Source organism: Saccharomyces cerevisiae, chromosome V (assembly GCF_000146045.2).
Source record: "Saccharomyces cerevisiae S288C chromosome V, complete sequence".
Taxonomy (NCBI): Eukaryota; Fungi; Ascomycota; class Saccharomycetes; order Saccharomycetales; family Saccharomycetaceae; genus Saccharomyces; species Saccharomyces cerevisiae.
The window spans coordinates 128,743-151,279 of NC_001137.3; the positions used below are offsets into that span (position 1 = coordinate 128,743).

Here is a 22,537-nt window from a genome sequence, read left to right on the forward strand (position 1 = left end):
CCAATTTCCAATCCTACGAAGACAGGAACTGAGCAAACTATAAGGGTGTTCTTTCTTCTGTACTATATATACATTTGCAACTATGGGTTCATGTTGTAGTTGCTTGAAAGATTCTTCAGACGAGGCCAGTGTCTCACCAATTGCCGATAATGAAAGAGAAGCGGTGACTTTATTACTAGGGTATTTGGAGGATAAAGACCAATTAGACTTTTACTCTGGTGGTCCACTAAAGGCCCTAACTACTTTGGTGTATTCAGATAATCTAAATTTGCAAAGGAGCGCCGCTCTGGCATTCGCAGAAATTACTGAAAAATACGTCCGTCAGGTCTCTAGAGAGGTACTGGAACCCATCTTAATATTATTACAAAGCCAAGATCCACAGATTCAAGTGGCCGCTTGTGCAGCCTTGGGTAATTTGGCCGTTAATAATGAAAATAAATTATTAATTGTGGAAATGGGAGGCTTAGAGCCATTAATAAACCAAATGATGGGTGACAATGTAGAAGTTCAATGTAATGCTGTTGGATGCATTACCAATTTAGCCACAAGGGATGACAATAAACATAAGATTGCTACTTCTGGTGCTTTAATTCCATTGACTAAGCTAGCTAAATCCAAACATATAAGAGTTCAGAGAAATGCTACAGGTGCATTATTAAATATGACACATTCTGAGGAAAATAGAAAAGAATTGGTTAATGCAGGTGCTGTGCCTGTATTGGTATCTTTACTGTCGTCCACCGATCCTGATGTTCAGTACTATTGTACTACTGCTTTATCAAATATAGCAGTGGATGAAGCCAATCGCAAGAAGTTGGCTCAAACTGAGCCAAGATTGGTTTCCAAATTGGTTAGTCTGATGGATTCTCCATCTTCAAGGGTAAAATGTCAAGCTACTTTGGCTTTACGAAACCTAGCGTCCGATACAAGCTACCAATTAGAAATTGTAAGGGCTGGTGGGTTGCCTCATTTGGTAAAGTTGATTCAAAGTGATTCTATACCACTGGTTTTGGCTAGTGTGGCATGCATTAGAAACATTTCTATTCACCCTCTAAATGAAGGTTTAATTGTTGATGCAGGTTTCTTAAAACCATTAGTAAGATTGTTGGACTATAAGGATTCAGAAGAAATTCAATGTCACGCCGTATCTACTTTGAGAAATTTGGCTGCATCATCTGAAAAAAACAGAAAAGAGTTCTTCGAAAGTGGTGCTGTCGAAAAATGTAAGGAACTGGCTCTAGATTCACCTGTTAGTGTTCAAAGTGAAATTTCCGCATGTTTTGCTATTTTAGCCCTAGCAGATGTCTCCAAATTGGATCTACTGGAAGCAAATATCTTAGATGCTTTAATCCCTATGACTTTTTCCCAGAACCAAGAAGTTTCTGGTAATGCTGCTGCTGCTTTGGCAAATCTATGTTCAAGAGTGAATAATTATACAAAAATTATTGAAGCATGGGATCGTCCGAATGAAGGCATTCGTGGATTTCTGATTAGATTTTTGAAAAGTGACTATGCTACCTTTGAACACATTGCGCTATGGACAATTTTACAATTGCTAGAAAGTCATAATGATAAAGTGGAAGATTTGGTTAAAAATGATGACGACATCATTAACGGAGTGAGAAAAATGGCAGATGTGACCTTTGAGCGTTTACAAAGATCAGGAATTGATGTTAAAAATCCGGGGAGCAACAACAATCCAAGCTCGAATGATAACAACAGTAATAACAATGACACAGGATCTGAACATCAACCTGTAGAGGATGCAAGTTTGGAATTGTATAATATTACTCAACAGATTTTACAATTTTTACATTGATTTTCTTCAAAAGCGGGACTAGGCATTATAATTTTTATCAAAATTTTCTTCTCAGAAGTTTTATTTTCTTTCTCTCCATTTCTTCCATCTTTTTAATCTTTGTTTCCTTTTTTTACATCATATTACTTCTACCTACTCTACTCTATTCTAATTTCAATTGATTTTTTTTATTTTATTTTTTTTTTTGTTAATAAAAGAAGAAAAAACTTAAAAACGAATAAGAGGCTGTCTTTGTTCCGTAGTATATGCCTATTTCCTTCTAGAAGTTTGAAGTGTCGTAAATTTTACCTACGGATAATGTTCGTTACATTGTTGAATGGCAACTGTAGTGAGGTAATGTTCAAAAAGTGAGAAAGCGGGAGAGAAGGGCTACATACAAAAACCAATTCTAGATAACATCTATATCTTCGTTTTTAGAATATATTGTAATAAAACACAATTGATAATACAGTTCTCTCTTCGTCCTCTGATGGTGGGAGATCTATTAAAAATACAAGTTAGCTGAGCGGGGGAAAAAAATAGGTCTTACCCGGATTCGAACCGGGGTTGTTCGGATCAAAACCGAAAGTGATAACCACTACACTATAAAACCTCTTAATTATTGATTTCCACAATAATTTTATCATATATCAACACTATTCTTCACATAGTTTTTTTAATCCCGGTGTCTCTCATCTGCTAATGAAAATACGTTCACTCATATTTCATGCACCTTCCAGTAGACTGACCCTTCATAAGGTTAAGAATATCATGGGGAAATTATCGCAATGCATGTCTCTTAAAGAATACAAGAATATATAAAGGCGAATCAACGATTCTTCACGATAATTTGTTTTCCTCTTAATCACACAGCAGTCTGAATTCTATCAGTGGCACATTAATCCTTGTTTCAATGCTCGTGTGCACATCTGCGTAAATATACATTCTTACGTTTTCTTATTTAATAATAGTAGGTTGAGCTTCGTCCACCGGGTAATGCTCCCGGAGCAGTGGAATTAAAAAAAAAAAGGGTGAGCACCGGAAACAGCTATCTGCGCTTAAGTATCACTAACGTAAAGCATAGGTAGGATTTCCAGTTCTGCCACATTTGATAAATAGTGTAATCCGTAATTATCAAGCGAGATAGTTTTCGAATATAATTTAGAAGTAAGAGCAAAATATTAATAGTATTTCATAAGGAATATTGGAAGAAAGGAGCGTAATACGAAAGATGAGGTATGTTTGATAAGATATATACGTATATTTATATATCACTCTTCTGAGAAAGTATGCCATAGAATGAGGATCACTAACAAAGAAAATGTCAATGAACTTCAAAGATATCGTTTAATGAAACAGTAGCTCTAAAAGAAGGATCGAGACAGATGTTATGAAACTGTTGATGAGTGATCATCAAGTGGATTTAATCAATGATAGCATGCAAGAGTTTCATGTAAAGTTCTTGGGACCAAAGGATACACCCTACGAAAATGGGGTTTGGAGGTTACATGTAGAGTTGCCGGATAATTACCCATACAAGTCGCCAAGCATAGGGTTCGTTAACAAGATATTCCATCCTAACATTGATATCGCATCGGGGTCCATATGTTTGGACGTAATTAACTCTACATGGTCGCCTTTATATGATCTGATAAATATAGTGGAGTGGATGATACCAGGTTTATTAAAGGAGCCTAATGGTAGCGATCCCTTGAATAACGAAGCTGCCACATTGCAATTACGAGATAAAAAACTGTATGAGGAAAAAATCAAAGAGTATATAGACAAGTATGCTACAAAGGAAAAGTACCAACAAATGTTTGGCGGAGATAATGATAGCGATGACAGTGATAGCGGCGGTGATTTACAAGAAGAGGACAGTGATTCTGATGAAGATATGGATGGCACTGGTGTTTCCAGTGGCGATGATAGCGTAGATGAGTTAAGCGAGGATCTAAGTGACATAGATGTCAGTGATGACGATGACTACGACGAAGTCGCAAATCAATAATTTCGAGCACACACATATATATATATATATATATATGTATGTATGTATAAGTATATATGATGGCATACTATACCACACGTACGACTATAATTACAAACAACTATCAAGCAACTACAAGGATCTCTGTGGGCTAGTGGCCTGCGGGCTCAATTTTGCTCTTGTTCCTGAACGGTGAATTCTGTAGTCTGTCATCCAGGGGAAGGGCAGGGCACTCATCAACAATGTGATAGTCAGAAAGCAATAATGTTTTGTATTCTGATGAGCTTTCACTATCTCTTCCGCAATACCCCTTTTTGCCTATATTACGGCATCATCTTTCCCCGCGTTCTCGTGGGGGCCAAATAAGCTTTGTCCAAGGGGCTGTTGCAACGGTAAAGGTAGTCGAGCCAAGTGACACCAGCAAACAAGGAAACAAGGAAGCAAGGAAGGCTTTCCATTTTCCAATAACGACATGAGTCTATCTATGGTGTATAAAAGTGGCAGGCTTTTCCTACATTTTTTTTCCCTGATAACTTCCTGTTACTATTTAAGAACACCAAACCAAGTATAAAGAACCGTCAAGAATAAAATGTACAACATTCCAGATAATGTCAAAGGGGCTGTAGAATTTGATCCATGGTTGAAACCGTTTGCCGATGTACTTTCTGAAAGAAGATACCTAGCTGACAAGTGGTTGTACGACATAACTCATGCTACGCCTGATGGTTCGTATCAGTCACTCAGTAAGTTTGCTAGAGATTCATACAAGTCATATGGGTTGCATGCCAATCCGGAAACCAAAGAAATCACTTACAAAGAGTGGGCACCCAATGCGGAACGTGCATTTCTAGTGGGAGATTTCAATAACTGGGATACCACATCTCATGAGCTCAAGAACAAGGACGAATTTGGAAATTTTACAATCACACTTCATCCTTTACCTAACGGCGATTTCGCCATCCCTCATGATTCGAAGATTAAAGTCATGTTTATTTTGCCAGATGGTTCCAAGATCTTTCGTTTACCTGCGTGGATCACAAGGGCTACACAGCCTTCTAAGGAAACTTCTAAACAGTTCGGGCCCGCATATGAAGGTAGGTTTTGGAATCCAGAGAACCCCTACAAATTTGTACATCCAAGGCCAAAGTTTAGTGAATCTGTAGATTCCTTAAGGATTTATGAAGCCCACGTCGGTATTTCGAGTCCAGAACCAAAGATAACCACATATAAAGAATTTACTGAGAAGGTCTTACCCAGAATCAAATATCTTGGCTACGATGCAATTCAATTAATGGCTATTATGGAACATGCTTATTATGCATCATTTGGCTACCAAGTGACCAATTTTTTTGCGGCGAGCTCCCGTTTCGGCACCCCTGAGGAATTAAAGGAGCTGATTGATACTGCACATTCTATGGGCATCCTAGTTTTATTGGATGTAGTTCATAGCCATGCTTCTAAAAACGTCGAGGATGGGTTGAACATGTTTGACGGTTCTGATCATCAGTATTTCCATTCTATAAGCTCCGGTAGGGGTGAGCATCCGCTGTGGGATTCCCGTCTTTTTAATTACGGAAAATTTGAAGTGCAGCGATTCTTATTAGCAAACCTGGCATTTTATGTTGACGTTTATCAGTTTGATGGGTTTAGATTCGATGGTGTCACATCAATGTTATACGTTCATCATGGTGTTGGTGCCGGTGGGTCTTTTAGCGGTGACTATAACGAATATCTTTCTCGTGACAGGTCCTTCGTCGATCATGAAGCCTTAGCTTATTTAATGTTAGCCAATGATTTGGTTCACGAAATGTTGCCAAATCTGGCTGTAACTGTTGCAGAAGATGTCTCTGGTTATCCAACTTTATGTTTACCCCGCTCCATAGGTGGTACTGGTTTCGACTACAGATTAGCAATGGCTTTGCCTGATATGTGGATCAAACTAATCAAGGAGAAGAAAGATGATGAATGGGAGATGGGAAGTATTGTATACACTTTAACTAATAGACGATATGGTGAAAAAGTGGTTGCTTATTGTGAGTCGCACGACCAAGCTTTAGTTGGTGATAAGACATTAGCGTTTTGGTTGATGGATGCCGCTATGTACACCGATATGACTGTATTGAAGGAACCATCCATCGTTATTGACCGTGGTATTGCTCTACACAAGATGATTAGGCTGATCACTCACTCGCTGGGAGGCGAGGCTTATTTGAACTTCGAAGGTAATGAGTTCGGTCATCCAGAATGGTTGGATTTCCCTAATGTTAACAATGGCGATAGCTACAAGTATGCTCGTAGGCAGTTTAATTTGGCTGATGATCCCTTACTGCGTTACCAGAATTTAAATGAGTTTGATAGATCAATGCAATTATGTGAGAAAAGGCATAAGTGGCTGAACACGAAACAGGCTTATGTTTCATTAAAACATGAAGGTGACAAAATGATTGTGTTTGAAAGAAATAATCTGTTGTTTATTTTCAACTTCCATCCTACAAACAGCTACAGCGATTATAGAGTTGGTGTCGAAAAAGCTGGTACTTATCACATCGTGTTGAACTCAGATCGTGCTGAATTTGGTGGACATAACAGAATCAACGAAAGTTCCGAATTCTTTACCACCGATTTGGAATGGAACAACAGGAAGAACTTCCTCCAAGTTTATATTCCTAGTAGAGTCGCTTTGGTGCTTGCCTTAAAAGAATGAACTCTATACTATATTGCTTACTGAAAATCAAGACTCAATAATTTTTTTCTCTTCATGTATTGGTAGATATCTAAACGTACATAACAAAAAAAGAAAAAAGTAACTTGGGGTTAAAGAATAATTGACTTTGGGCGAATAGCAGAGCTGTCATTACTGCTGATGCTTTTTTCTTATTTTCGGAGAAAAAGAAAGCCCTGTAGGGGGCTCGAACCCCTAACCTTATGATTAAGAGTCATACGCGCTACCGATTGCGCCAACAAGGCTTTTTTCTTGGGAAAATCTCTTCCAAGGTTTAACCTATACTGTCTGTGTATGTCTAAAACGAAGCATTGGTTGTTCATTGATTGCAACAGTAATGAATAATTAGGGTTATTGAAGAGAATGTGGATTTTGATGTAATTGTTGGGATTCCATTGTGATTAAGGCTATAATATTAGGTATGTAGATATACTAGAAGTTCTCCTCGAGGATTTAGGAATCCATAAAAGGGAATCTGCAATTCTACACAATTCTATAAATATTATTATCATCGTTTTATATGTTAATATTCATTGATCCTATTACATTATCAATCCTTGCGTTTCAGCTTCCACTAATTTAGATGACTATTTCTCATCATTTGCGTCATCTTCTAACACCGTATATGATAATATACTAGTAACGTAAATACTAGTTAGTAGATGATAGTTGATTTTTATTCCAACAGTTATTAGAGGCGGTAATCTATGAGTTCACATAAAGTATTGATAGATGACGTAAATTATCGGCCGGTAGGATAAGATCCAACAGTTACTAAGTTAGTGACCCTGAAGCACAGTGATCATAATGTGTTGGAATAAGAATGAAACGCCATCACCTATCGACTAGTATTTATATTACTGGTGTATATCAAGGAGAACGTAAGAAGATGAGACGTAAATTCGAGAAACAATTATCAAATATAATGGAATGAGAGAAGAGTGAAACGTATATAATGAAAGAGGAAATATCTCAACGTTCATCTGTCTCTCGTAATGTGACAGAAAAAGAAAATCGATCAAAAATATGGGGAAATATTCATCATGTAGAATTTCAAATATTTTCATTGTAATTTCTAAAATTAATGAGGAAAATTCGATATATCTGGTATCACTTTATTATTCCTTCAGCACGAAATGTCGAGCGATCTCGATGCAGGAACCAGGTATAAGTAGCGATAGTAAATTTTTTTCTCTCTTTTTAATAATCCGGAAAGTCTCAGTTGCGAGTGATTGCAGACAGTTGTATGAATGTAAAAAAAGTAATGAAAACATTTGGGAGTATTTCAAACGGAGGTTAGAGACGAGGCTTTCGAGCTTTTCTATTATTTTAAGTGCTGTGTTTCCGGACGTGCTCTTCACTTTCTTATTTTCTTGATAATATTTCCTGTAAATGTTACAGCAGAATGGTTGCAAACTCAATAAAATTCTGAGGGCAACTGGCAGAGAACCTTCAATTTTGGAAAACAGAAGGAACCGAAGCCAGGCATAACGTTGTTTTCTATATTTTTTAAGTAAGGTGTTCATCCAGTAGAGATCAGGTTACATCATAGCAATTCATTCATGAATAAAGAGTATCAGTTTTTTAAATGTACAGTATTAGCCGCTGAAATGCACCAATTTGAGGTTATTTTTGAAACATAACTTGAAGAGAAAAGACAGCATTAGGGCGTTTCTTAACTAGCGATGACGTGCTTCGATTGAGCGGTAAGTGGAAAGTATCAGTCTGTGTCTACTCGTTTTTTTAAGACATTGTATATAATATGTTTTGCTGGTTAGATAAATGCGTGGTGCACATATAATGGATACATCCGTAGCTATGGAATCCGCTTTCACCAATTGTAAAAAAGTCTACAACGACACATGCTATCGGATAGGAACAAGCAACAAATTGGAAACGTATGAGAACGAATGAAGGATATCCATCAGGAAGAAGCGATCAGTTAAGGCATCAGAAATTTCTTTCAATGAGGAATTGACAACGTGTTTGTATAAGATCTGATTACCTATGTAGTTCGGCTGCATAGATTTCAGTTACATTCACATTAAAGAAGCACGAGCGCATATTGTATTGTGAAAGTAGGAATCAATTACCATTTACCAAATACTGTTCTAATCACTTTAATACTATGTTATATTGTGTAAGAAAATAACACAAATTACGAGAAGTAGTCATTGAATGTAGAAAAAGCTGAAATGCAAGGATTGATAGCATAATATGATGAATGAATAAAGACGTATAAAATGGAAAAGAAATAATATGTTGAAATATTAGTTTATTATTTTTTTATCTAATCCCAAGGAGAATTTCTAGCGTATTTTACTTGATAACTGAACCTTTCATTAAGAACGCAAACTCAATGTTTCCAAATATTAATTCATTTCCCATGTATACCTGATATCGTTCAATTCCAGAATTCTTACAAAGCAGATACTATAAAAAGTGAAGGGGAGCGAAATGAATACAACTTTCTATTATTTTCAGACGGTTAAGAGAGTACAAATGACTATCCTTTTTGAATTCTCTAGCTTAAAATGAATAGTTGATTCTTTTGCCAAAGACGAAAATAGTTGCCAGTAAGCATCTCTTATGAAATAAGTGTTGTTGTGAATAGCTCAATAGAGATGTATTATTAATAAGCCTCGTATTTTCAGGGATCATGCGTAGCATAATGGCAGTTGGTAAGGGGAATAAGAATGATGATTCCATTATTGCGAATAAAGGTATTTCTGAAAGTACATCTAATGGGCTATTTGAAAATTTGTTTAGGATTATGGTAATAAAAGAGGCATTAACGCCAGAACCTTTATTTTATCACTTTTTCGATATTTGTTAATAATCTAAATCTAACTTATATCTAAACCTTAGCGTTTGCATTCTTGATTTCTATATTTTTATTCACAATATGGAAAGGAAAAACAATCTCTTAGGTTGTCCAAGAAAACTTCTCTCCCTGTCATACTCAAAGTGTTGGAACAAAAATCAACTATCGTCTATCAACTAGTAGCTATACTACTAATATATTATCATATACGGTGTTAGATGATGACATAAGTTATGAGAAGCTGTCATCGAAGTTAGAAGAAGCTGAAATGCAAGGATTGATAATGTAATAGAATTTAATGAAACATATAAAACGGAATGAGGAATAATCGTAATATTAGTATGTAAAAATATGGATTCCATTTTGAGGATTCCTATATCCATGAGGAGAACTTCTAGTATATGCTGTATACATAATACTATAGCCTTGATCAACAATGGAACCCCAACAATTATCTCACAATTCACCCATTTCTCAACTAGTAACATGAGTACTCCTAAATAGGGCGATATTTTAAAGTTTCATTCCAGCATTAGCTATAACACGTTAATATGGTGGAGTCAGCTGAGAAGTTTTTTCAATAAATAATGCTCGCGTGGCGTAATGGCAACGCGTCTGACTTCTAATCAGAAGATTATGGGTTCGACCCCCATCGTGAGTGTTTTTTTTATCTATTCCTAACCAGTAAATACCAGAACATACGGCAGATTATAAATGCGTGGTGTAAAATTCTACTTAAGAAAATTGGCATAAAAAAGATTAAATTCTTATCTAAGTGAATGTATCTATTTCGTTATACACGAGAATGAAATAAAAAATATAAAATAAAAGGTAAATGAAATCAGCGTTCGCCAACTAATTTCTTTAATCTGGCAACCTCATTTTCCAAGTGATAATTTTTCGAAAGCAATTCTTCAACCTTGTCTTCAAGTTGTTTCATTCTTTGCAACTTTCTCGCACGAGAACGCCTGGCGGCTTCAGTGTTTCTAGCACGTTTTAGAGCAGCAGGATCACTGGATTCGGGCACAATTGGAGAAAGTGGAATCGAACGCTGTTTGCGGTTGTAAGCAACAACACCTAGATGATCCAGTCTCGATTCGTCATCCTTTCCAACATGATGTGACTTCTTAACGACTGAATTTGGTTTCTTAACCTTTCTTGTTTGAGTCAGTTTAGCATCTTCTAGAACAGGAGTGGGTAAGAATGAAGTTGTCGAGACTTCCAGATTGGATGGTACCAGAGAAACTTCTTCAGTGGATTCAATTGCCTTATCAGCCAATGAAACATCGTCAGTGGTAACTGGAATGTCATTGTCAAACAAGGATGTCCATTCTTTAGAGTTGTCTTCTAGGTTTTCATACTCAAACATTGGAGTTGAATCAGTGCTTGACGAAAAGAAAGATTCCACTACAGCGTCATCTAGCTCCGGAATTGGCAAAACGGTCTTGGCATCAGGTGCAGTTGCCGTTTGTGGAAGAGCAAAATCAAAATCAAGGTTCGAAGGGGTATCCTGTTTGATAATTGGATCCTCTTCAGTCTTGATGAATTTATCAAAAATCAATTGGCCAACCATTGGTTTGGCAGTAGAAGTGGAAGCAGATACATTTTCGTTGGTTGATTTAGAACCATCCAATGGTGAGAAACCCATTGGATTTAAAGCAAATAAACTTGGCTGATATTCGGACATTTTATTTGTATTTAATTTATTTTCTTGAGCAGACAAATTGGTAAACAAAACTTTAGTAATAATAATGATTTAATTAATGATAGTATAGGGAAATTTTTATTGGCGAGTAAACCTGGATAATTTGACAGAAAGGTAACCGTTACGGAAACATCTTGAATAAAATTCTACGGGTACATGATAGCAATTGGTAACAAAACAAATAACTCTTCAAAAAACTGACAGTTTTCAAAAAAAGTAAAGGACTTTAATTAATAAGGGAAAATAAATTTTCTCTTTCAATAAATTTAACACATAATTCTCTTAATAATTTTCTAATAATAATCTACTTTAAAAACAAAATATAATCGGTTTAGCAAGCCATTTTTCAATGATCTTTAATTTTTTAATACGATACTGATAATAACTTAATAAACTGAACTAAAATAAAATATTTTGTTTTGATTGCGAAGTAGATGAGTGAGCTGTGTGGCTGGTGAGTTGTATAATTCGCTAGTGAAACTGATGGGCAAAAAAAATTTGAATTTAGGGGGGAGAGTAACCTGTGTTGTGAGTTTTTGTTTTGTTTTGTTTTGTATATCTATTATATAAGAAGATAAGTACTGTCAAGAAGTAGAAGATTTTAAAAGGTAAGACAGCGAGCCGAAACTTCTTTAAAGAAGACTAAAATTTCGGAATTGGAAAAAAAGGTTGGAGTATTTATCTTCCGTATTTAAAGTCGGAAATTTTTCATCTTTTTTTTTCAAGATGTATGCTCATGCACTTTATTCCCCGAAGATCTTCGAAAGCAGTTCAATTTAATTGGCTGGAGATTGGCGTTTGGAGAGGCGGTGTGTATGTCAAGAAAGGCATTGTCAACGCCCGGACAAATAATTCTAATTTTTACAAGATGCCGGTGGTGTTCGGCATTGTAAAAGGTATGGGTGCTTTGTGCGTCCACGCATGGGGTATGGGGTATGGGGGCATCATCGATTGTTCTCCGGTAACGGAACACGGCAATATTTCTGTTCTACAGCTTGAATACATGCCGTGGATCTGTTTATCAAAGATAATGTCATGTAGCGTGGCAAGTCGACACAGCAACGTGTGGATAATGGATGAGACGATAGCGCCACTGGTTGGTTGTTTGTAAGCTTCGATTGGTAACAGTGGGCTAAAATAGATTGTAGTTATACCCCCACGTTTGCTGGGTCTCACGATCCATATCAGACTGCCCGCGTGGGGTTAATTCTGAGGTGTTGAGCCAGCCAACTCAGACGTTTTGATGACGAAGAACAGAAGATGCAAGTCTTCTACGTATGCAATGATCTGTCCAACTCACCGAAACAAGAAAAAATTTTGCGTTTTTTTTTTCCTACAAATCCCCCATTTATTCGGAAGGTGTGGGTGGAGGCGTAGTTTTTTGTTTATTTTTTCCCAATTTACGTAGTCCCGCAGGTCGGTTTTCCTCTCAGTCTCCGTACATTTCTTATTTTTTACGTTTAAAGTTCGTTAACGAGGCAAAAAATGGCCTGTCTTCCTCCTTTTCCGCCGGCAACTGTAACTGTAAACTGTAAAATTGTAAGTGTAATTGTAATTGTAACTGTAATTTTAACGCTGAATTCTTGCGCGCTCTCGTTGGTTACTATCTTTTCTTCTTAATCGAAGTGTGTACAGTTATGTGCCGTTTGTTTCAATTTGGCTGAATCTTCCTCATCTTGCCCCTTCTTTGGTGTTTTTTTTGCGCAACTCAAAACCTCGTTACTGCATCAAATTTAAATTTAAGCTAGAGAGAAGGTAGTGAGAAAGCTATTTTGTTTATTTGTATTTTTTCGTTTCCCGATCGTTTCCCTTCCATTTCTGTTTTCGAACCCTTTTATTTTCTATCTGTGAATTAGACAGCCTGTTCACCGGTAGCCTTTTGATTGTTTGTTTGTCTTTTTTAAGATTATCAATATTATTTAATATCTCGCCTCAACTATCGACAATATAGCCTATTTTCTTCTCTTTTTTGGTCCGCCTCTGTTGTACGCCATTTCTATACTGTGTTACTAGGATAAAATAAATACCTGTACTGCATCATCTTTCCTATCACCATCTTTTTCCACAAAACAACATTTCAACTAGACACAAGGACAACGTAAATTTCTAAATGGATATCGAGCCTACTTTCAAAGGGTACATTGAAGATGAAGATGACGCTTTGCTTATTCTTCAAGCAACTTTGGATGGCAAGTTAAAGCATATACCAAGAAGGCCTTATGAAATAGAAAGACCTTATTTGATCGTATCAGGTAGTATATTCGTTTTTATTGAAGAGATATCGGGCATCAAGAGATGGACTGATGGCGTTTCTTGGTCTCCATCAAGAATATCAGGCAAGTTTCTAATATACAAGGAACTAGACAAGGAAAACGCCGGGTCTAATGCTAATGCTACTTCGAGTGGCAGTACTGATTCCGCCGTCATTACGGATGGAACTTCTGGCGCGAGAAATAACCCTTCTTCGTCGAAAATCAAGCTACCTCCTTTGAAGAATCACCAGTTTGATTTGCCACCTACTATGGGCCATTCAAGTTTTGAGTCAGAGCAAGACACCTCCATTTCTCCATCAAACCGTTCGAACTTACCTTTAAAGTATACTGGCCTGGTGAAGAAGACAATATCTGTGAAGCTGAAGAGACCTCCATTCAACTCGATTGAAAATTTACATATTGTCTCTTATTATTCTGTAAAAGATATAAAACAAAATTGTCTAGTGACTCCTAAAGCTTCTCCTTTTTTGAAAGATGTTAGACCTTCACAGGAACTAATTGTCGCGATGGGAAATACAACCTTAGGCAACGTGAAAAACAATTCCACTACCACCGGTAATGGTCCTAATAATATAAACAATAAAAGCAACTCTTCCACTCCCCTGAATACTGTTATTTCCACGAATAACAATAGTGCTAATATAAATGCTGCTGGCAGTAATCAATTTACTAGTGCAAACAAAAATTATTATTATAAAAATGATGAAAGCTCTGGATACCCAATCACTCAATTTGCTCCCGCATTACCATCAACAACTTTGATGTATACGGCGAATCCACCTTATATCACTCAATCTCCTGATAACACTAACGCTACTGGTATGAATACACATGTTAATAATAACAATAATAATAGTAATAACAGTAGTAATAGTAATAATAGTAACAATAATAATAATAATAATAATAATAATAATAATAACAATAATAATAATATTAATAATATTAATAATGTCAATACTAATGCAGGGAACGGTAACAATCCAAATAGATTCCATAACGCCTCTTTTGCTTATAACACCACCGGTGACTTTATTAATCCGCAACAACAAGGACAAATTTCTTATCCATTTTATTATACAACAATTCCGATAAACAATCCTAACTATTATACCACACAACCTCCAAACCCTGTAACAAACGCTTCAACGAACGAGAATCAAGGCTATTCCACCTCCTCAACTCAACACCCTTATTATGGGCATCCTACTGAAAGTCAATCAGCATCAGCAGCCGCAGGCGCTACTGGCACTCCTGGTACAGCCGAGAATGTCCTTCCCGTATCCAGTATGCAGCCACTACTCCATCAAGCCAATAATAATAGTGCAAGCTCTGCTACCTCTACAGCTCCTTATCCGGTGTATTCTATGAATGTGAATGTTCCTTATTACAATTCTTCTGCTTCTGCATACAAGAGGGCACAAGAAAATACTACTTCAAATACGAATGCAGAACCTTCTGGTGCTACAAGCACTAACTCAGGCACCATGCTATCAAATCCTGCATACGCTAATTCTCAGTACACTCCATCGCAAGTGTATTACCAGGGATTCCCCCAATATGCCATGGCAAGTGCTCAAAATCCGTCTATGTATCAACACCAGCACCAACATCCTTTGCCCACTGTATATCCAATAGCGACGCCTCAACAAAATATAATGAGCTCTGGTCACACTTTGAGCACTATTGGATCTGATCCTCAACATCATCACTATCAACAAGAGCCCAACGACCACAAAAACTTCGCTATGGGTCACGCGAACAATAATATCTTAAACATCACCAATAATGATACGATGAACAACCTCAATACAAACACTTCAACTACTACACAATAAGTAAATATATTTTAAAAAAGTACTCCGATTTTCTTTTCTTCTCCTTGCCTTTTTGAGTATCGGGTTTACTCATGAAAATTATATCATTTTTCATTTTACAGTTTTATATACTTCGCTTCTTTACGTAATCATGCCTTTAATTTCATCTTCATTTGCCTATGGAAAAAAGCTATTCCTTTTGACATCATAAAATATCTTTATTAAAGAATCCCCTCTGTCAACATTTTCTACGAAAGATAGCTTAGTGTATTTTTTGAAGATGCTGTCGAAAATGATTCTCGACATACTCGCGCTGGTGGAAAAATGAAGTGGAAAAGATAAGCAAATTGATATATAAGCAAATAAACATATAATTTGGACGTACATCGAAATTAGTTGTTCTCAACTTATTTTCATTGTTTGATGAAAAGCGGAATATACATCACGGCTATATAATGAATAATGGAGACAATAAAACGACATTAGAAAACTCAAAAAATGCGTCACTAGCTAATGGAAATTATGCGATTCCCACAAAACTAAATAGGCTGAAAAAGAATGCTGACCCTAGAGTTGCTGCAATTTCAGGTGCTTTATCTGGTGCACTATCCGCAATGCTGGTCTGTCCTTTTGACGTTGCGAAAACAAGATTACAAGCACAAGGTCTCCAAAACATGACACACCAAAGTCAACATTATAAGGGGTTTTTTGGTACATTTGCTACTATTTTCAAGGATGAAGGTGCTGCTGGGCTTTATAAAGGTCTACAGCCGACGGTTTTAGGTTATATTCCTACTTTGATGATTTACTTTTCCGTCTATGATTTCTGTAGAAAATATTCGGTCGATATTTTCCCACATAGTCCGTTTCTCTCAAACGCTTCTTCTGCAATTACTGCAGGTGCCATCTCTACAGTTGCGACAAATCCGATTTGGGTAGTAAAAACAAGACTTATGCTGCAAACAGGTATCGGTAAATATTCCACCCATTATAAGGGTACCATAGACACATTTAGAAAGATCATTCAACAAGAGGGTGCTAAGGCTCTTTATGCCGGCTTAGTACCAGCCCTGCTGGGGATGCTGAACGTTGCTATACAGTTTCCTTTATATGAAAATTTAAAAATAAGGTTCGGATATTCAGAATCGACTGACGTATCGACAGATGTGACGAGCTCAAACTTTCAAAAATTAATATTGGCCTCTATGCTATCTAAAATGGTAGCATCTACCGTGACTTATCCTCACGAAATACTTCGAACTCGAATGCAACTGAAATCCGATCTTCCAAATACTGTTCAACGCCATCTCCTTCCATTGATTAAAATTACGTATAGGCAAGAGGGCTTCGCCGGCTTTTACTCTGGGTTTGCAACTAATTTGGTAAGGACAGTACCTGCTGCTGTGGTAACACTAGTATCGTTTGAATATTCTAAAAAGTATTTAACTACTTTTTTTCAATAAAGTGAAACAGAAAAATGTACATGACACAAGCTGAGGGTCGTAAAAAGCATCTTTCGCAATTGTTTCAACCTCATGACCCCTGTCTTGACTATGTATTCCTCTTTACGTCGGGCTACTCGCAAAATCAAGTAGTTTTAAACCTTTAGTATGTTGCAAATAAAGAGCAAAAAAAGAATTTATTCATCCCAGGAATCTCACTACATTTCGTAGGGGAAGAAATGTAGATTTGAGGTTCATTTGGCTCGTGAGAACGACTTGAACCTTATTCATACTTTATATAATATTTTAGGAGTATTGTAGCATTATGTATATTTTTCTTGCGGGTGTGCACTGCCGAAATAGCTGCTGAATATCCAGATTAAAAAACTAAACAAAAAACTGTTTCTTGTTCGAATAGTAAAAGAAGGTTTTCCCAAATGCTATTGTTATTTAGAAACGCTGGAAATACAGTATTTTTTGAAGAACTATCCGTTTTACCCGAACCTATTTTAATTCAATTCTTAAGTACTAATTAAAGTCTGCTTAATACATATAGAGTATATCTTACATACCATTAACATGTAAGTTAAATTTTAAGTCAAAGATATTGAGTTTTTTAAAGAACATTTGGTGTATGTGAGGCCATCTGCGCTAATATTTTCAAAATTAGTTTCAATTGAAGGGCCACTTGTTGTGTTGAATTTTGGGGGTAGTATTTTTTTGCAACTAGATATGTTATCGTCATGAGTTTGAAGTGGAGCTAAAGAATCACTCTGTAGCTCGTTCTCCCCGTAAAAACTATTTATGCTCTCTGCTGGTAATTCATCGTGTTCTAAAAGAGGAGAGGGCGAGGCATTTTCGTGAATGCTAGCTTCACTAGTAGCGATAATACTCTTCGGGCAAGATTTATGCAGGAAATCAAAAAGAAGTGGATAATGTGCCACATTTATTGAGTCATCTTTCAATAATTGTGCCTTCTTCGGGAGGTTTGCATTCAATGCGGTCAAATTGTTAACAATATCTGAAACAATATCATTGACACATGCGAGTTCTTCATTTAACGAGCCAATTTTTTTTTCCGCATTGGCCAATAGACGATCATTTCCATTGATACAATTAGTAGAAGCCCTTTGCTTTAAGACGTTTTTGTAACTATGTTCTACCTTTTTTAACGACTTTTTAAGTTGAAGTTCAATTTGCTGCATCTGATTGCGTTCCTCGTCAATGTCCCTACTTACAACTTCATAGATGGACAGAATGTCTTTTTTTACTTGTAATAACTCATACTTCGTGCTATTGAAGATAGCAGCCTGTGTTAATTTTTTATGGGATGCAAGGGGAGGTAAGCCCTTTAACTCTTCGTAATAGGAACTGCTTCCAACGGCATCAAATTCTATTCTTGATTTCCATTTCAGTATACCTTTAGTTAAGTCTGCTACCATGCTAGGCACTCTCTGCCTTTCTTATGGTTTGGTTACGCATACTCTTCCTTTATATATTCATTGTCATATTTTAAGGAAGCAATCGCTCCCGACGCAAAGTAAAAATATTCAGTGCTTTGCACTCCAGTTAGAAAAAATGAAGAGAATTCAATTGAGAATAAGCAGGGAAGTAATTGGATTGGGAGAATCTAAAAAATGTGGAACTCACTAAAAGCATTCGCTCTAGTGTTCGGAGGTTGTTGCTCCAATGTTATTACATTTGAAACCTTAATGAGCAACGAAACAGGCAGCATTAATAATCTCATTACTTTTTGTCAATTTTTATTTGTTACATGTCAGGGACTCCCCGAATTTCTGGATGTTCATCAACCTTTCCCTTACTTCAAGCCTCTGAAAACTCCACTTCACGTTTATGTCATTACTGTCGTTTTATTTTATATTTCATCTACGACGAATAATAACGTATTTAAATACAACATATCCATTCCGATTCATATCGTTTTCAGATGCTTCGGAACCGTAATAACCATGTTTACATGCTGGTTATTAAATGGTAGGAAATATACAAAGATTCAGATTTTATCAACACTATTTTTAACCATTGGAGCTATAATTGCCTCATTATTCAAAGATGCTGATTTTCGGTACCAAGATTTGAAACTGCAAGCGTGGAAAATTGGAAGTGACCAATCTGTAGATCTCACTTTTATTTTTGGCATTTGTATACTAGTACTTTCATCATTCACATCATCTTTACTTTCAGCATACAATGAACGTACGTATCAAAAATATGGAAAGCATTGGAAGGAGAATATCTTTTACAGTCATTTTTTATCATTACCTCTCTTTCTATTTAGTCGAAAGCAGTTAATTCACGAATATCGAGTGATGAGAAAGTCTGAAAGAATATTGTGTTCAAATTTTGGAGGGAAGATTCTAGTCCCGCGAGAAGAAACTCTCCTTCTTTTCAATGTGTTAACACAATATTTTTGCGTCAAGGGTGTTAATATCCTCGCCAGTAAAACAAACGCTCTGACACTTTCCATAACATTACTTGTAAGAAAATTTATAAGTCTTTTACTGAGCGTCCGACTTTTCGATAATAACTTGTCATATACTGGCTACATCGGGGTCTACCTAGTCTTTTTTGGTGCCTTTATATACTCGCTGGGATCAATTCACCCCAGGCAAAATGACAAGGGGGCGATAAAGAAAAGTAAATGAACACACATTATAAACTAACCTTAAATCCTACTTGTATGTTCCTTAACTCTATATTAGTGGTGTTGACGTAAGTTTAGATAAAATCGCGAACGCTGCCGCCTGGAAGTAAATGAAAAAAAAAAAAAAAAGAATTCATCACCTAAACTCACTAATCTTTAAAACTCATTCATGAGAAGTGGAGAACTATATTACAGCTATGGAACAAAGGAACAACGGTATGCAAAATTTCGATCTCTGGGTTTTAATAAATGCATGTAGCCAATTTTATCTTACTAACAATCTTTGTGTTTTCTCTGTGTATAGTCTTTCAAGCAAAATATAATGAATACAAACAAATTTTGGAAGAATTGCAAACAAAAATCATAGAATTAGGTCATGACAAAGATGAACACACTATAGTCATAAAAACACTGAAAGACGCTGAGCCGACGAGAAAATGTTACAGGATGATAGGTGGCGCACTTGTTGAAAGTGATGTTCAAACGAGTTTGCCTATTCTTGAAACTAAGAAGGAAAACATAGAAGGTACAATAAGTAAAATGAAAGAAACCTTAATACAAACTGCAAAAGAGTTTGAAAAATGGAAAAAAGACAATAAGATTCAAGTCGTTAAAAACTAAACCATATATAAAATCTATTGCAGTACTTAGTTTGGCAAAAAATATAAATAAACACAATCAGGTACTCTTATGTATTTATGTGAGCCATTTATAAAGAATTATAAAGGATATGAAAACATATATTAGTTTGTTTTTTTGAATGTTTCAAGTTTCTTGCCAACAGAGGAAGTCGTAACGAAAGAAACAACAAAAAATATCCACGCAACAATGACGCCACAAATGGCGCTAATATAAACCCAAGAATTGCTGATTTCCCAACTTCTTGGGTATTCATCATTAGCAAGGTGACGGATAGCTTTAACGTCTTTGTCAGTAGTGAACGACAGGCCAATCTTACGATAGTCAGTGAGGAATGTAAACACTCCATGGCGGTCTGGAAGGATGAATTCACCGGTGGTGTAATACTGAGTTTCAGAATCGTTTCCGCTTGGCGACAATGTTAGACGGTAGTACGGATCCACTTGTCTTAGTTCAAATTGGATATCATCAGCGATATGTGGTAGCCATTCTTCTCCATTCCATTCCGAAAAGCCTACAGAATAAATAACTTTGTCCTTGATTTTGTAGGGCTCTTCGTCATAACTAGTACCATCCGCATGTGAATGAACCGCATGCACACTTTTGATTACAGATTTTTCATTAAATGTCCATTTTAGTAATTCTTTTGCAAACTCCTGATTAGAGTCCTGATTTTTGTTCTTTAAGAAATCACTACTGCCGATCCATACTAAACGAGCATTGTTTAAGTTCTGGAAACCAACTACAAGAAAGCCTTGAGATCCGCTGGTCCAAGAGTTGCATTTGCCTTTGGACTCAGTAAAGGATGTTCTTGGAGCGTTTAAAATTGGGACGATTTGTTCACGATTTTCTAATAAAGCAGCTGAACTTTCCCCAAAAACAAAATCCTCGCTTTTTCTGGCGTTGTACACATATTTGTTCAGAAGATGGTTAGAAGAAACCACTAGCTCTTCTGAGGAGGGCGAAAAATAGTCACGAATAACGTGTCCTTTTGGACTTGGATAGATACCTAATTCATTCAAAAATAAACGAATGGTATTCGGAACAGCACCTGGAGAACTCATGCATAAAATGTTACCTTCATTTTCAAAAAATTTAATCAACTGCTTAACTGGGATTTGTCTCGCTAAATTCTTGCCTCCTTTGGTAGGAAAAACGATGATGTTATCAAACAATCTTTGCTCTTTGTCATACAAATCCACAGTAGTGGAAGTACTGTTAATATCTAAATATTCAAGTTTGTAATTCCTTTGTTCTAGATCTTTTAAATAGACTGAGTACTCCTCTAAAGGTTCCGTAGATTGGTCGTAAAGAACAAGCGTTCTTGAAGTTTGTGTGCCCACAACGAAAATGGCCTGCAGAAGGATACAAAAGAAAAAATTCCAATCGGTCCGCATCCTAAATAATCAAAAAAGGATAATTCAAAATTTGCACCGTCAATTGTGTTAAAGTATTCAACTTTATAACCAATTCAGTTGACTATACACCTCTTTAAAGGTTTCTCTTTTCAAGAAGCGTGTTTGATATTTTTCAGGCGTAGCTTAGGGTAATGCATTATTCAATAACCCGCCCTGAAAATATCGAAAGTAGATATTGGGATATCTTTAATTGTAGTATACTAATATGTATCTATAAAACAATGAGAGCCCCCTATCATCATCCAGAGATCTTACTCCGCCATTTTTATTTTTTATAGGTTTCTGGCAACCATGATTCATCAACTTTTTTGACAGTGGCACTCTTCTTGGAAGGTCTTTGATTTGTTTTAGACTTCATGTAGTAATAACTTACACCTCCGATGATGGCTAGAAAGATGACCTGAACTGATAAAAATTGTGGGTTGAAAAAGGAAATAGGTGGGCTAACAATTTCGAATAGGGTTGGTGGTGCCGCAATTCTCACGATTTCATCGAACCTAGAAGCTAATAAAAATGGGATTAAAAAGTATTGTCCTTCCGGTAAATTTAACGTAACGTCTTGCCCGAATTTTGAAGTTCCGTTGACCTCCATTTCGTAAGGCCCAATACTCGCACCTGTAATGTCCGCCACAGGATAACCATGTGGATATGTAACAATTGTTCCGTTGACACCAAAAATTGTGATATTAGTATCTTCCCAATTAGTAACATTATAGGCTAAGGTAGCGGTATCCTCCGCGTAAAACTCAAGGAAAGAATCATGATTTTCTGATTCCTTCCCAACGACATCATATTTCACCTCTATATTAATAGAAGGTGGCGCTACCGCCTCCGCAACTTCCTGTTCATGTTCGACATTGTCGCTATTATTAGCTGATATGGCAGCACAGAAGCTGCTCAAGGCAGTTAATAAATTAAACCCGATTAACATAGAAAACCTCATAATTGCCAGCTATAAAGAAGTGACAGTGAACTTTTACTTGTTTCTTTTGTTTAACCACTAGTATGTAATTGTTTTTGCAGAATTTGAAACTTCACCAAAATCTTCTTAACGTTCAATGACAAAATTACTTACCCGAACTACCGAACTACGAAACATGAATAAATAAACTGGAGGCATAAACTCATTTCCAAATTCCCGGAATACATCGTGTAGTCAAGCAGCATACATCACTATCAAAAATCATGCGCTTGTGATTATCGTATAGTGTATTTATATAATATATATAGATAGCGATAAATGG

At 36.4% G+C, this 22,537-nt stretch overlaps 13 protein-coding genes and 3 non-coding genes across 16 annotated transcripts, besides 8 other annotated features; 9 read left to right on the forward strand and 7 right to left on the reverse strand.

Annotated features, from left to right (window-relative positions):
- Window positions 1–82: 82 nt before the first annotated feature.
- On the forward strand, window positions 83–1,819 carry VAC8 (protein anchor VAC8; the record flags this gene model as incomplete). Its single annotated transcript, NM_001178828.3, has 1 exon — window positions 83–1,819. The coding sequence occupies one exon, from the start codon at window positions 83–85 to the stop codon at window positions 1,817–1,819; it is 1,737 nt and encodes a 578-aa protein (NP_010903.3).
- Window positions 1,820–2,339: 520 nt separating this feature from the next.
- On the reverse strand, window positions 2,340–2,411 carry YNCE0008C. The gene has a single exon. It is a non-coding gene; the product is annotated as a tRNA-Gln (tRNA).
- A 618-nt stretch (window positions 2,412–3,029) lies between these two features.
- On the forward strand, window positions 3,030–3,809 carry UBC8 (E2 ubiquitin-conjugating protein UBC8; the record flags this gene model as incomplete). The annotated part of the gene is made up of 2 exons (NM_001178827.1): window positions 3,030–3,034; window positions 3,158–3,809. The coding sequence occupies 2 exons, from the start codon at window positions 3,030–3,032 to the stop codon at window positions 3,807–3,809; spliced, it is 657 nt and encodes a 218-aa protein (NP_010904.2).
- Window positions 3,810–4,377: 568 nt separating this feature from the next.
- Window positions 4,378–6,492, forward strand: GLC3 (1,4-alpha-glucan branching enzyme; the record flags this gene model as incomplete). Its single annotated transcript, NM_001178826.1, has 1 exon — window positions 4,378–6,492. One exon carries the CDS (start codon window positions 4,378–4,380, stop codon window positions 6,490–6,492), a length of 2,115 nt encoding a protein of 704 aa, NP_010905.1.
- A 190-nt stretch (window positions 6,493–6,682) lies between these two features.
- YNCE0009C lies at window positions 6,683–6,755 on the reverse strand. The gene has a single exon. It is a non-coding gene; the product is annotated as a tRNA-Lys (tRNA).
- Window positions 6,756–6,869: 114 nt separating this feature from the next.
- Window positions 6,870–7,197: a long terminal repeat (Ty1 LTR).
- A 431-nt stretch (window positions 7,198–7,628) lies between these two features.
- On the reverse strand, window positions 7,629–8,036 carry YEL009C-A (uncharacterized protein; the record flags this gene model as incomplete). Its single annotated transcript, NM_001348822.1, has 1 exon — window positions 7,629–8,036. One exon carries the CDS (start codon window positions 8,034–8,036, stop codon window positions 7,629–7,631), a length of 408 nt encoding a protein of 135 aa, NP_001335766.1.
- A 545-nt stretch (window positions 8,037–8,581) lies between these two features.
- Window positions 8,582–8,897: a long terminal repeat (Ty1 LTR).
- A 581-nt stretch (window positions 8,898–9,478) lies between these two features.
- Window positions 9,479–9,811: a long terminal repeat (Ty1 LTR).
- A 112-nt stretch (window positions 9,812–9,923) lies between these two features.
- On the forward strand, window positions 9,924–9,995 carry YNCE0010W. The gene has a single exon. It is a non-coding gene; the product is annotated as a tRNA-Arg (tRNA).
- A 180-nt stretch (window positions 9,996–10,175) lies between these two features.
- GCN4 (amino acid starvation-responsive transcription factor GCN4) lies at window positions 10,176–11,021 on the reverse strand (the record flags this gene model as incomplete). Its single annotated transcript, NM_001178824.3, has 1 exon — window positions 10,176–11,021. The coding sequence occupies one exon, from the start codon at window positions 11,019–11,021 to the stop codon at window positions 10,176–10,178; it is 846 nt and encodes a 281-aa protein (NP_010907.3).
- Window positions 11,022–11,160: 139 nt separating this feature from the next.
- Window positions 11,161–11,172: a regulatory region (One of four upstream open reading frames (uORFs) in 5' untranslated region of GCN4 gene, regulate translation).
- Window positions 11,173–11,185: 13 nt separating this feature from the next.
- Window positions 11,186–11,197: a regulatory region (One of four upstream open reading frames (uORFs) in 5' untranslated region of GCN4 gene, regulate translation).
- A 108-nt stretch (window positions 11,198–11,305) lies between these two features.
- Window positions 11,306–11,314: a regulatory region (One of four upstream open reading frames (uORFs) in 5' untranslated region of GCN4 gene, regulate translation).
- Window positions 11,315–11,370: 56 nt separating this feature from the next.
- Window positions 11,371–11,382: a regulatory region (One of four upstream open reading frames (uORFs) in 5' untranslated region of GCN4 gene, regulate translation).
- A 387-nt stretch (window positions 11,383–11,769) lies between these two features.
- Window positions 11,770–12,150, forward strand: YEL008W (uncharacterized protein; the record flags this gene model as incomplete). The annotated part of the gene is made up of 1 exon (NM_001348823.1): window positions 11,770–12,150. The coding sequence occupies one exon, from the start codon at window positions 11,770–11,772 to the stop codon at window positions 12,148–12,150; it is 381 nt and encodes a 126-aa protein (NP_001335767.1).
- A 999-nt stretch (window positions 12,151–13,149) lies between these two features.
- MIT1 (Mit1p) lies at window positions 13,150–15,150 on the forward strand (the record flags this gene model as incomplete). The annotated part of the gene is made up of 1 exon (NM_001178822.1): window positions 13,150–15,150. One exon carries the CDS (start codon window positions 13,150–13,152, stop codon window positions 15,148–15,150), a length of 2,001 nt encoding a protein of 666 aa, NP_010909.1.
- A 434-nt stretch (window positions 15,151–15,584) lies between these two features.
- On the forward strand, window positions 15,585–16,592 carry YEA6 (NAD+ transporter; the record flags this gene model as incomplete). The annotated part of the gene is made up of 1 exon (NM_001178821.1): window positions 15,585–16,592. One exon carries the CDS (start codon window positions 15,585–15,587, stop codon window positions 16,590–16,592), a length of 1,008 nt encoding a protein of 335 aa, NP_010910.1.
- A 343-nt stretch (window positions 16,593–16,935) lies between these two features.
- Window positions 16,936–17,098: an origin of replication (ARS510; Autonomously Replicating Sequence).
- A 66-nt stretch (window positions 17,099–17,164) lies between these two features.
- VAB2 (Vab2p) lies at window positions 17,165–18,013 on the reverse strand (the record flags this gene model as incomplete). The annotated part of the gene is made up of 1 exon (NM_001178820.3): window positions 17,165–18,013. The coding sequence occupies one exon, from the start codon at window positions 18,011–18,013 to the stop codon at window positions 17,165–17,167; it is 849 nt and encodes a 282-aa protein (NP_010911.3).
- Window positions 18,014–18,208: 195 nt separating this feature from the next.
- On the forward strand, window positions 18,209–19,237 carry YEA4 (Yea4p; the record flags this gene model as incomplete). The annotated part of the gene is made up of 1 exon (NM_001178819.1): window positions 18,209–19,237. One exon carries the CDS (start codon window positions 18,209–18,211, stop codon window positions 19,235–19,237), a length of 1,029 nt encoding a protein of 342 aa, NP_010912.1.
- Window positions 19,238–19,433: 196 nt separating this feature from the next.
- Window positions 19,434–19,857, forward strand: GIM4 (tubulin-binding prefolding complex subunit GIM4; the record flags this gene model as incomplete). The annotated part of the gene is made up of 2 exons (NM_001178818.1): window positions 19,434–19,452; window positions 19,541–19,857. 2 exons carry the CDS (start codon window positions 19,434–19,436, stop codon window positions 19,855–19,857), a joined length of 336 nt encoding a protein of 111 aa, NP_010913.2.
- Window positions 19,858–19,979: 122 nt separating this feature from the next.
- Window positions 19,980–21,272, reverse strand: WBP1 (dolichyl-diphosphooligosaccharide-protein glycotransferase; the record flags this gene model as incomplete). Its single annotated transcript, NM_001178817.3, has 1 exon — window positions 19,980–21,272. One exon carries the CDS (start codon window positions 21,270–21,272, stop codon window positions 19,980–19,982), a length of 1,293 nt encoding a protein of 430 aa, NP_010914.3.
- A 286-nt stretch (window positions 21,273–21,558) lies between these two features.
- On the reverse strand, window positions 21,559–22,236 carry IRC22 (Irc22p; the record flags this gene model as incomplete). The annotated part of the gene is made up of 1 exon (NM_001178816.1): window positions 21,559–22,236. The coding sequence occupies one exon, from the start codon at window positions 22,234–22,236 to the stop codon at window positions 21,559–21,561; it is 678 nt and encodes a 225-aa protein (NP_010915.1).
- Between the last annotated feature and the right edge of the window lie 301 nt (window positions 22,237–22,537).